Source organism: Pyrus communis, chromosome 10 (genome assembly GCF_041283825.1).
Source record: "Pyrus communis isolate YQ-2024b chromosome 10, ASM4128382v1, whole genome shotgun sequence".
Taxonomy (NCBI): Eukaryota; Viridiplantae; Streptophyta; class Magnoliopsida; order Rosales; family Rosaceae; genus Pyrus; species Pyrus communis.
The window spans coordinates 21,316,093-21,329,772 of record NC_142574.1 but is presented as its reverse complement, the minus strand read 5'-3'; the positions used below and the strand labels follow the sequence as shown (position 1 = coordinate 21,329,772).

General features: G+C 35.9%; 1 protein-coding gene across 2 annotated transcripts; it reads right to left on the bottom strand.

Moving 5' to 3' along the window:
* Window positions 1-10,207: 10,207 nt before the first annotated feature.
* Window positions 10,208-13,426, bottom strand: LOC137729466 (Pentatricopeptide repeat (PPR) superfamily protein). Of its 2 annotated transcripts, XM_068468426.2 has the most exons (3): window positions 12,886-13,378; window positions 10,979-12,140; window positions 10,208-10,335 (listed from the first exon to the last, which is right to left on the bottom strand). In XM_068468426.2, the coding sequence occupies exons 1-2, from the start codon at window positions 13,291-13,293 to the stop codon at window positions 11,007-11,009; spliced, it is 1,542 nt and encodes a 513-aa protein (XP_068324527.2). In that variant the 5' UTR covers window positions 13,294-13,378; the 3' UTR covers window positions 10,208-10,335; window positions 10,979-11,006. The 2 variants fall into 2 exon arrangements, with proteins under 2 accessions (XP_068324527.2, XP_068324526.2); XM_068468425.2 differs by lacking the exon at window positions 10,208-10,335 and having other exon boundaries at window positions 10,804-12,140; window positions 12,886-13,426.
* Window positions 13,427-13,680: the final 254 nt, after the last annotated feature.

Genomic DNA, 13,680 nt, shown 5'->3' with positions numbered 1-13,680 from the left:
ATCTTTTTTTGCATATTGATAAATTTCTCCAAAAATTAAATTTAGCTAAATTTGTTTAGTTTTTGTTTCTTGTTACACACATTTGATTTGCAAATTGACTATGTTGGTCATCTGTTAACTAGTCTTATTGTATCTAGTTTTTTTATATCTTTATAACCTTCTTCTAAAGGAAATGTTAAGGAGATTACATATTTGTACCACATCAGTATGTCACATCCCGGCCCAGGGCAAATCACTTCCCGGCCCCGCTCCACCACTGTAGCACGATATTGTCTGCTTTGGGCTTACCATTCCTTACGGTTTGTTTTTGGGAACTCACGAGCAACTTCCCAGTGGGTCACCCATCGTGGGATTGCTCTAGCCCCCTTCTCGCTTAACTTCGGAATTCCTACGGAACCCAAAGCCATTGAGCTCCCAAAAGGCCTAGTACTAAGTAGGGATGGGATATACATATAAGGATCACTCCCATGGGTGATGTGAGATGTCACAATCCACTCCCCTTAGGGGTCTGACATCCTCGTCGGCACACACGCGACCACACAATCCACCCCCCTTAAGGGTCCAACATCCTCGTCGACACACACGCGACCAGGGGTTAGGCTCCGATACCAAATTGTCACATCCCGCCCTGGACGGGACCACTTCCTGGGCTCGACTCAACTACCGTAGCACGATATTGTCCGCTTTAGGCTTACCATTCCTTCACGGTTTTGTTTTTGGGAACTCACGAGTAACTTCCCAGTAGATCACCCATCATGGATTTGCTCTAGCCCCCTTCTCGCTTAACTTCGGAGTTCCTACGGAACCCGAAGCCAGTAAGCTCCCAAAAGGCCTTGTGCTAAGTAGGGATAAGATATACATATAAGGATCACTCCCCTGAACGATGTGGGATGTCACAAGTATGTCATTTAACATGGTAAGTGATATGTACATAACACGTCAATTAATGAATCTATATGATTGGATGTTGGTTGTATGCATCATTTGACACATGAAATTGTACACCCATGTGGTTATCTAATATAGTCTCCTTAACATTATTCTTCTTCAAATATGCATAACTTGAGAGATTTCATTATGTTTCTTGATACTCATGTTTCGACTCTTAACTGACCATTTACGGTCATTCATGGAATCACATAATGATTTTATAATATTTCTTTATTTCAGTATCTATAAGTTTCTTCAAATTTATATAATTTTAGTTAATATTTCATTGTTTTGTTTCTTAATGCTCATGTTTCGATTAGGAATCAACTATTTTGGACATTATCTTACAATTATAATTTTTTTAAATAAAATAAAATTTCTCAACCCAAAAATAATAAGCTATACATTGTTTGAATTTCTCGCTCCCTCTCTCTCTCTCTCTCTCTCTCTCTCTCTCTCTCTCTCTCTCTCTCTCTCTCTCTCTCTCTCTCTCTCTCTCTCTCTCTCTCTCTGCATTTTTTCCTCAATGCAAGTAAATGGTCTTTCCACATTATCTGATAATTCTAGATTCTATTGCAATTTATTTTAATATATATATATATATATATTTTTTTTTGTTAAAAGGTTGATATCTATAAACGGTTGAAGAAGGTCGTTGGCAGTTTCTTAATTTAAAATGCATGATTACAACTTTTAGCCTAATAAATACATTAGCATATTTGGTGGGGTGGTCCTATCCACACTGACACACCCTGACCTAAATCAAGGCGTGCTGGTTATCACCGGTGACGGCCAACACGCCTTGATATAGGTCGGGGTGTGTCACACACACTCGTTTTACCTCTTACACATTCTTTGTTAATTTTTGTTCTTTGATCTTTTTCAATCAATTAAATCCGATGGTCAAAAATTAAGAGAATGAGTGAGAAGTAAAAATTGATGTGTGGGTAGCACCACCCATTTTTATGCTGAAATTTCAACTCAATATATCAGCTCAATTACTACTCTTAGATGTATTGAAACACACTATCATTTACGTATTTTACAAGAAGACTAGAGGAAGTGCACATATCCTATACATTGTGAATAGCCTATCTTAACCGTATATTTTATAGTTGGAATCATTTAATTTTTTAATTTTTCATTGAAGATCATCCTTACATAAAATCATTCGAATTGGAGATCATTTATGCATCAAAATGTATGAACAAATCGATAAAATATCCGTGAAGAAACTTTCCATTTATTTGATTCATTTACATGGCTAAACAATCTCTAATTCGAATGATTCTTTTTAGGAATAATTTTTAAATAAAATATTAAAAAATTAAACAATTTTGATTATAAAATTTATACACTGAAGATATGTTAATCACAAGAAGTGAAATATGTACATTCCCCATAAGAAATGCAAATATTATCCAAAAATACAAGTCAAAACAAGATAATGAGAATAGCATCTTTATTATTCCCTAATGTGAATCAATAAAACAAAATATAAAAACAAAAATTAAAACAAAATAAGACAATGAGAGTAGCATCTTTATTATCACTAATCTGAATCTATAAAATAAAATATAAAAAAAATTAAAACACAGAACATTTTCTTTACTCTTGGGTGGATGGTAATTTTCCTCCCCAAGGAGTCTGATTTCAACTTGTGTTCCTCATTTGCAAGTTATCATAACCACCAAGTAAAAACTTGACGATTATTAATCGATTTGCCCCTTGAAATTATTTAATCTCATTTTGCACTTTGAAATCTATTTTGTCTTACTTTGCCTCTAGAGATTGCCATTTTCTTCTCATTTAATTTTATTTCACCCAATTTTTGTCAATTTCACAAGTCTAAATTCCTTTCTATTCTTTCAGTTGACCCTAGTTTGTTTCCCCTCTTTTCTCGCAACAATTCACATTTGGCCTAGTAAACATGGGGTGATCAACCAGAATCCTAACCTAAGTGCCACATCGTCAAGCATAGGGCTTATCTTTGCATGCGTAAAAACTAAAATGTCCTCACTTCCCTTTAATTTAATGTCTATTTGACGAGCTGATTTAGGTTTCATTATAAGTGGTATTCCTCTTCACATTAGTATTATAGTCTAGTGGTATTCCAATTCACTTGTAGATGAGAGATATTAGGTTGAATTATCACCAAAGGTGAAATTGAACCACAATATTGCTAGCCTATTATGAGACTTAGCTTGCTCCTCCACCCCTTAGTGTAGATAATATTGTTTGTTAAAAATGCCTATTTGATGAAATAGACGAACATAGAGTGAAATGAGACTAAACGAGACAGAGATAAAAATTTCAAGGAATGAAGTAAGACAAAATAAGTTTCATAGAGTAAAATAAGACTAAATGGCTGTTTTAGGGGACAAATCGATTAATAAGCCAAAACTTAACTATCCACCTTACTCTTTCATTTCTACTTATTTCTCTTAAAACTTCTTTATCTCTTACTAAGTAATTAGGAGAAAATTTTTGCCCTCCCAATCCTTGTATCACGTTCTATCCAGTGACTTTTGATCTCTAACCTTTATGTTTGCTACTGTGATCTTTAGCATGAAGTGGTATGACAGATTTATCCAAGTTGTTTGGGTGCAATTAGAGTACTCTCCATTTGTTGGGAGATGAACTTGGTTTGTAAAGCTAGTCCAACAATAAGTTTAAACTGGTACAATAGCATTTTGTACGTCTTTTAGGATAAATAGTTACCGGATAGTACTGACTAAATTAGCATAAGAAATTGAGTACCTAAAGAATAGTGTCTCACCAGATACATGAGATAAGTTCCCACAAATGGAAACAATATAAAGACCAAAGTGGTGGAGCCTAGGGGCATTTTGAATATAAAACTTGGGCCACCCATATGTAGCTATTCTTTGCGGAACAAGGATCCTCTTTGTGAGGATCTCAGGGATTATTCAATTACGTCCGTTTATTGTACATCGTGTGACTATTTTTCGTCAGGTACTGTTTATATTCAATCTTAAATATAAAAAAAATTACAATGATTTCTGATCGCATGATATACGATAAACCAATGTGATTGGAGGATTCCTAAAATCTTCACAAAGATGACCCAGAGATGATCCTCATTCTTCATTGCTATTGCTGTGTAGCTGCATGCATGGATCCCACTAATTTTTTTTTCTTTTGTTTATTGATGGGAAATCAATGATCTTGATAGCTTTTTGGTTTTTTTTTTGGTTTTTTTTTTTTTTTTTTTTTTTTCTGTTTAGAACAACGACTGCGAAATTGACAATGATTTTTAATTTTTTTAGTTTATAAACTTAAAGATTATACTATAAGGACATTCTCATTGAAGCTAATATTATTTTAGGGACAAGTATATTCCTTTTAAATTCCTAGATGATCTAAAATATGATGGTCGGAATTCCTAAATAAGAACTCTCATTCGAGATGCTTGATATAGCCTACATTTCTTTGATTTTTTTTTTTTTTTTTAATCTTTAATTTTCTGAATACACTTCCCCAAGTCCAACGTAAGATAGAACATTTCTCAGAACTTTTATTTTTTTGCTTCAAGCTCTCAAAATTACCAAAATTGTTTAACTTTACTTCTTTTCTTGGAACTTAAATGTGGGTCTCAGATGAACTTGGCATTAATCTGAGTTCCAAGTCATCAAGTTTTCGACTTCCACCATATCTGTCCGTCATGTTTACCAGTTCCACCACCTCTGTCGTCCATTATTTTCACTCTCGATTGGTATCGATGTCGTCGCTTTGTTTGACACAAAAAGACCGAGTCGAAATCAACACTTACAGGTGAATTTTAGTTCAAGAAATGAAAAAGAAACGCACAAAGATTGATAAAACTTGAAAACTTAACGATTATACCACAAAAAAATAGAAGATACTCAAGAATCTCGACACAAGATCAATAAAACCCTACAGAAGGCAATTCATTGAGCAAATATTTCTTGTAGATAGCTCAAATGGTGAACTTTAAATGCACGTATGAACGAAATTTCAAGAACATTACGCTTTCAGAGAGTTCGTGGAAACATTTGCAAAAGTTTCATGGTAAAGTTATTCAAAACTATGTAATTACGTTGAATAGTTCACCAAATACTATTTTAAACTTTTAAGTGCTACCAAATACTTCACCAGGTTGTATAGGGTGAACAGGTTGGCAGTTCTAAAACCTCGTTTTAGCAAAGGAGGACTGCTTTCTGAAGACGGTGTTGTGGTGATTCAACACAACAACTTCTAATCGAATTTTGAAGATGGTACCTATTTACATGTGTTGTGGCTTGACCGACTTCCTCAAGGATTCTGGATGAAAATAATATACCCAAGTTGGATATGTTCAAACTGCAGTCATGCAATGGATGCCATTTTCTTGCCTTGACCGACTTCCTTATATTCTAGTTCCATTTGCAAGGGGCATTTCTCTTGGTTAGTTAGGAGAGTTCACCATTTGCACTCGAGATTTTGAGTTCGATTTTCCCTTCTAAAATTGCCCGTACATTTCCAGAGAAAGTTCCATGTTGTTATTGTTATATGTACTTTTTCAAGTCATCTACATGGATCAGCTTTGTTGCTCATCTTAACTTGTTTTATGAGCTCAAAGTTGTAAGGTTTTCTCTTTATGTGCGTTCGCCTCTAATTCAATATTTTAACTTGGTTTATGTGTTTTGTCTTGTCTTTTATTGGATTTTCAATGAAGTATTATTTTGCCAAAAGAAAAAGAGAAAAAAAGATGCATCTTCTTTGCAAAATTTTGTGGTGAAACTACAAACATTTGAGGAAATTGTAGCAATGGTCTCTTAATTTTAATTAAATTGGAGTAATGATTTCTTAACTAAAAATTCATCACCATAGGTTTCTTAACTCATCAAAACATGCAGCTATCATCATTTTCATCAACTCCGTTAGAACTTCCGTCAAAATGAGTTACGTGCCACGCATGTGAGACTGAATCCAAGGGCAAAACTAAATAAGAAAAATTGTAGCAATGATCCCTCAACTTTAACCCAATTGGAGCAATAGTCCCTCAATTTTAACCCAATTGTATTAGTTGTCCTTACACCATGACTTATTTTGGCAAAGTTGACGAAAAAGACCATAATTGCATATTTTGATGAGTTAATGGACCATTAGTCCTGAATTTTTAATTAAGAGATCATTACTCTAATTGAGTCAAAGTTGAAAGACCATTGCTATAATTTTCTCTAAACCTTTTGATAATATTACATGAATGAGCAGTACTCGGAAATGTGGTAAATTGCAAATAAGCTTGAAAATCTTAAAGGATAATATGTCACGCTTTGATTTTGGTCAGAGTGTATCAATGTCAGTTGTAAAATTGGAAGGTCCTAAACATGTTACTTATGTACCTCCAACTGCATGCCACCATTATATAAGCTTAAGTGTCATAGTAGTTCTTGAAAAATTGCGTATATACGCAAGTCTTATCTGCAACATGAATAACTTGTTTAAGCTCTCGCAAATTGTCCACTAATATATATTCTTCAAGAATTTCCAAGTTTTTTTTGCATTTTACGACATTCCCCGTCATTGGAACCCCCGTCATCGTTACAATGATGGGTGAGGTTTCAGTTAATTTTTCATATTTGGTCTTTGTTTCTGAAACTGAAAATAGAGAGAACGTGTATTCACTAAATAACAACTACAGAAACTGTTTATATTCAAAAAGTGACTTCTCAAATTAATGTACATGTCGGTGTCTAGGTTTGTCTTACTTTCTTTTTTTTTCTCCTAACTTTATGGGGTTGTTTGACTGGTTTTGCAAGTTTAGACCTTTAGGTTTGGTTTTAGAGGGGTTATGTTTCATGTTCTTCCCCTTTTTTCTTTATTTCATTCTCGTTTTTTGTTTCTAGAAGGATAAGGTTTATGTCCCCTCTTCTTTTTCGTATATTTCTTTTTATTGTCTTTGTTTTTTGAGGAGTAAGTTTATATCCTTCCTGACTAGTTGTAACTTATTTTTTCATTATCAATAAAATTTCCCTCGTACCGTCGAGGTTTTCCAAAAAAAAAAAAAAAAACAAGAAGAAGAAAGAACTAAATAGAAAATAGAAAAAAAATGAAAATTTAGTTTACTTATGCCCAAGAGGATCTTGGAGATTCTCCGATCACATCCGTTCATCGTATATCATGCGTTCAGAAATCATTATAAATTATTTATTTAAAATTGAATATAAACAAGCATCTGACAAAAACTGACCACACATTGTATGATAAACAGATGTGATTGGTACATCATGCGCTTAGAAATCATTGAAAATTATTTACTTAAAATTGAATAAAAACAGTATCTGATAAAAACTGATCGTAAAATACATGATGAACAGATATGATTGAAGAATCTTATAGATCATTACAAAAATGACCCGCGAGGACCCTCGCCACTTATGCAACCATTATTGCTTCTGGTTGTTCTAGCGTCAAATCCGAGTACTGCTCCTCCATGTGAGATTATCAAAAAGTTTGTAGTTCCACTACATAATTTTGCATGAAGTGACATCTTTTTTTCTTCGTTTATTGGGCAAAAAGATACTTTACCAAAGAATTCAATAAGGAAAACAAGGGAAAACGCATAAGTCAAGTTGAAATATTGTATTAAAGGTGATGAAACACAAAATAAAAGAGAAAAGCTTACAACTTTTGAGCTCTTAAATAAAGTTAAGATGAGCAATAAAGATGATCTATTTACATGATGACAAAGTATAACAACAACAACAATAAAGTTTTTTTCCCACTAAGGTCTGGTTTGATACTGAAGTAATTCTAAAAAAAATTGGTATAAAAAAAAAATTGAGAGCTATTTTTGTGTTTGGTAAACATTCAGCTTCAGTTTTTTTTCACATTTTTAGGTGAAAAAAAGCCAAAAACAAGAAGTTGCAAAACCCAGCTTTGAAAAACCGGTTTTTTTTTTCACATCTGTTTTACATAAAAGTTTACCAAACACTATAATACTGCTTTTTTTTTTCTTTTCAAAAGCACTTTTACAAAAAAGTTTACCAAACACTCTGCTACTTTATTTCACAGCTGCTTATTCTCACAGCACAGCAGAATCAGCTTTTTTTTCAAAGCACAGCAATACTAAACCGGCCCTAAGTGGGGTCGGCTATATGAATCCTAGTACGCCATTGCGCTCAGTTCTGTGTCATGTCCTCCGTTAGATCCAAGTACTCTAAGTCTTTTCTTAGAGTCTCTTCCAAAGTTTTTCTAGGTCTTCCTGTACCCGTTCAGCCCTAGACCTCTATCCCGTAGTCGCATCTTCTAACCGGAGCGTTAGTAAGCCTTATTTGCACATGTCCAAACTACCGTAACCGATTTTTTCTCATCGTTCCTTCAATTTCGGCTACTCCTACTTTATCTCGGACATCCTCATTTCTAATCTTATCCTTTCTCGTGTGCCCCACACATCCAATGAAGCATTCTCATCTCCGTTACACCCATTTTATGTATGTGTTGATGCTTCACCGCCCAACATTCTGTGCCATACAGCATCGCCGGCCTTATTGTCGTCCTATAAAATTTTCCCTTGAGCTTCAGTAGCATACGGCGGTTACACAACACGCCGGATGCACTCTTCCACTTCATCCATCCAGCTTGTATTCTATGGTTGAGGTCACAATCTAATTCTCCGTTCTTTTGCAAGATAAATCCTAGGTAACGAAAGCGGTCACTCTTTGGTACTTTCTAATCTCCGATCCTCACCCCTAACTCATTTTGGCCTCCATTTGCACTGAACTTGCACTCCATATATTCTGTCCTTGATCGGCTTAGGCGAAGACCTTTAGATTCCAACACTTCTCTCCAAAGGTTAAGCTTAGCATTTACCCCTTCATGAGTTTCATCTATCAACATTATATCGTTTGCGAAAAGCATACACCAAGGAATATCATCTTGAATATGTCTCATTAACTCATCCATTATCAATGCAAAAAGGTAAAGACTTAAAAGATGAGTCTTGATGTAACCCTATAGTTATGGGGAAGCTTTCGGTTTGTCCTTCATGATGACAAAGTATATATAACAAAAAAAATGAAACTTTCCAAAAATGTAAGAACTCTGGTTTGGTGTGGAGGAATCGAACTTGAAACCTCGAGAGCAAAGGCTAAACAACTGGACACGTGTTTAACTTCTGGTAATCAAGCATGACGATTAGCTTAATATAAACGGCAACATTAGCACATTTTCAAACAAGTTAACCTTGGGATGTATTTTATTCCTCTCTCTGTGATTATATCAATAGTGAAAGAAAAAAAAAAATATAATAAACTACTGGAATTAACGAAATCGAAATCGAGCTCAACACGTTTGAGTGCAAATTTGAATCAAACTCAAGCTAACCAACGAACAAATTGCTTGAAGCTTGTAAAGTAAACCCTTCTGCTAGATTTTCCTATGCATTCCTAAGCAAACAAACGAAGAACAAGTAGAAACCCATATAAAATTCCCCAAAACTCGATTTGAGCAAAAACAAAATGGAAGAAGGACTGACCTTGCGAGCAGAATCCCAACGCAGAGCAGTTGTCCGACTTTGAAAATGAACATTAAGGTGTGGATTGCAGGAATGGGGGCGCGTCACTACTAGAGGCCGCCAATACACGGGTTATGGGAATGAAAAATCGCACCTCTTTGATTCCTAACTAAAAGATTTGTGTCACTGAGTGGGAAGGCTCAAGTTTAAATTCTTTTTTTGTCTTGAATTCTAAGGACTTCAAATTTTCTTATACGTGGGAAAACTAAATCATAGAATGGTAATAATTACTAGCTACAAATGACAAAGCTCTCATTCCCACGTAATTTTTCACCACAGAGTAATCATTACGCCCATAATTATCCTCCAGACCTTATGACAGTAATCGTTTTTTTTTTTTTTTTTTTTTTGAAAGGAAACGAATATGACAGTAATCGTTTAAGTTGTCTTTCATCAGACAAGAACTTGTATTTTCTGAATCTCAACCAACGATTTGCAGTAGGCTCTTCCTTGGATATCAAGAAACCACGTCCCATTCATTCTTGGTACGTTTTTCCCATGGCCTGAATGCTTTCTTCCTTCTGCATTAATTCTAGTTTTGAATTTTCCCATGAAACTTTAGAAAATGTTTTCGTGAATTCTCTGTAAGACGGTGTTACACCTACTCAACGTTACCCACTTTTAGTGCGTTATATACCCACATACAGCAAACAGATGGACCTCCAAGACTTACTCAACCTGCCCAATCTTCACCATCTTTAGCTGGCTTTCTCTGCCAACCACAACAGACTGGTGGGGACTCAGAACCGGACACAAGAATAACTGCTCGAACATCACAGAATGTAACAATGGCTGAATACTCTGTAAGCAGATAGCAATTGGATGATGAAGAATGCGGCACCGCACGAAGAATGTGAAGGTTCCTGAAAACATGGTTCAGAAGGTGATAATGTTGAAGCAAATGTGGATGATGAATATGGTGAAAAGACACACTAGAAAAGGCAAAGCAAGTGTGCGTAATAGAAGGGTTTGCATTTGAAAACATAGACAAAATAGATGGCACATTGTCAACTGGAGGACAGAGCTTACATCAGATTTAGTTAATCACTCCAATACTTTTAGATGATGCTCCTATAGAAAAATAATTTAGTACCTGGAATAACTACCTAATTCATCAATTACAATTTACTAATAGCAATTTTTCAAATTACCATCTCAAAGACTCAAACCCAAATATTATTCAAGATGTGTCTGTGCTTAATGTGTACACACGTGAATTTGTTTTGGTTCTCCCTCTTTTTTCTTTTTAAAAAGAATGGACTGTGAATATAAAAAGACTGCATACGTTATCAGTAAGACAATAACATGTGGCAATTTACTTTATTCACGGATTCACTAAAATTTAAAAAATGGTATTCCACAATGTTGCAGGCTTAGTACACTTTACAAGTCATATAACAGCATTAGCATATACCACGCTTACTGCATTTCGTTTGTCATTCAAATATTCATGTACACAGATCAGGAATCGCTTCAAAACAATGAAAATGTACAGGAACAGTATACCTCAGGGATGGACGACCTGCAAAAGAGGTCATCGAAAGTCAGGTTTTTCTCTCTGGGACCAAATCATCTGACTTCCTTCTGCTGATTCCATAAGTTCATGGAGTTCCTTCACATGGCCAATCATCTTGTTGGTGGAATAAGCTTTAATCATAGTTCTATATGTAACTTTGTCTGGCCTACATCCTTTTTGCTCCATTATCTCAAGCACCCCCTTCATTTCTGTGAAGCATCCCATCCTCCCATAAGCATCAACCAGACAATTGAAAAACACTGTATCGAGCATCACATCTGAATTCTCCACAAAACGTAAAACACCTTCAATTTTTTCAGGTTTACCGGCTAGACCATATGCCCTTACGAGTGAGCAAAGTGTGACACAGCTTGGTTTGATCCTCTCTGACCGCATTAGCCTAAACAGATACTCCATTTGTTTTAAATCACCAGCCCTCCCAAATGCATCTATCACCACATTATATGTCACAATCGTCCACGAATAATGGTATTTCTGCATATATTCCATCACAGCACTCATTTTCTCATATTTCCCAGCTTTTCCATAGGAATCTAGGAGAATGTTGAAAGTCATGATGTTGGCTTGGATCCCAGCACTCTGAAACCTCTCAAAACACTTTTCCATTGTTTCTATTTGCCCGCTGTTGCCAAAGGCTCTCAGTACTGAATTCATGGTCCAAACATCAGGCTCACAGTCCTGTTCGCTAAGCATTTCCACAAGTGTTGATTCCATCTCTGCAAATCTTTTAGATTTGCCATAGGCATCGATGAGGGTATTATATGTGATGGTGTTGGGTCTTATCCCCTGGATTTCCATATCCGAAAGTAGAGCCTGCACTTTGTCATATGCAAAAACCTGCAGGCATGATTTTATGAGGATTGAATAAGTGTGGACATCAGGCTGGCAGTCAGGAGTAGTCTTCATCCGCTCAAGGAGGGAAAATGCTTTGTGAAAGAGGCCGCTCCTACCATAGGCAGATACAAGAGCAGTGTACGATTCAGTGTTGACATCACAGCCTTCTTCAATCATAGCTTCAAAAAGCTCGTGGGCTTTTTCTGGTTGCTTACATCTTCCAAGCATGACGATTAGCTTAACGTATACAGCAGCATTAGGTCGGTACCAGAGCTGCTCCTGTAGTAGTTCAAAAACCTGAAAGTATAAAGGATAAAATGACCACGAGTATATTAGGCTTATAAACAATTACATTGTCCGATACAATAAAGACGGGAAATGTGTAATCATAGAAAGGTGCAATCAGAGAAAGAAAATTGAGGAACAGTAAATTGGGAATATTTTATATAATGTGAGTTTTCTTCCTTGACAAAGAATGAGATTTCAAGTCGGTTTCTTTCTTCATCATAGTAGATGATAAAAAATACCAGTTTTCTTTAAAAATTTGTGTCAATTCAAATCCTCAACATATTTAATGCATTGTTCGGTGAACATTAGGATTTCTCCACAGATTAAGAATAAAAATGAAACTTGGGATTTATTTGTTCATTCATCTATCTCTATGAATATATCAACAGCGACAAGAATCGATATCAATTACCAGAATTAGCATTATTCTGATTTTCAAGGGTCCTATAAGCCGAAAATTGAACCTTTTCTATGCATTCTTAGCAATCAAAACGAAATGAAGCACGAAACACCAAAATTCAAATAAAGTTCATGCTAACCTACAAACAAACTACTTGAAGCCAGCAGAGTAGACCCTTCGGCTACCCCGTTCCGAACAAAACACCAAAATCCCAGTACTTAAAACGTCAATCCCTCGCCTTACCCAAAATTTCTAATCAACCAAGCGAAGAAAAACCACAAACCCAGATAAAATTTCCCAAAACCCAATTCGCCAAAACCCGATTCGAACAAGAAAGTTTGAAAAAGGACCGACCTTGAGAGCGGACTCCCAACGCAGAGCAGTGATTCTCTCATGGAGGGCTTCGAGCACGGTTTTTGGAAGCAGCCTCTTGGACCCTTTCTTCTTCTTCTCAATCAGAGCTTTGGTGGCTTCTCTTCGCAGTATCACCGAGATTGCTTTTCTGGAAGCTATTTTGTTGTTGGTATCCTCTTTCCTCTCCTTCGCCTCCTTATCTTTCAGCTTCTGACTCTCAAGAATTTTGCTCCGACTGTTCTGAGTCACTGCCAGTGAAGTCGTTTTGTTTGCATTAGTATTGGTTGAAGGGGAAGAAGGAGGAGGAGGATGGGGATTGAGTGTCATTTGTGGCCGTACAGTTGACGGCGGCGGTGGACGGCTAAACGGCGGAGGAAGTGGTTGGGTTGGGTGAGGAAGTGAGGCCATGATTGAATGTGTGTGTGGAGAAGAGTGACCGTGAGAAAGTAAGGGCGCGCTATGATACCGTTGAGAAAGAAAAACGGCAAGGGCACCTATTAAACGACATTTTAAACGATTTTCATTCTTTCAATTCAAGAGCTAAAAATAAATATGAATGTGCAGAAATATAAAACGATTTTGTATAATTCACTTCTCTTTCCTTATCACAATCATCACAAAAGGGTTTTGGAGTTTTGGTTTCGTTCGTGACTCTTGTTCGTGAAGAAAATTTTTGATAGAAATGTCTAATTAAAGAAACTTTTACACTTGAAATTAACATGAGGTCGTTGAGACCAAAGTACATCAAATATCATACTTTTATACATGAAATTCTAGCATCTATAACTTGTATTG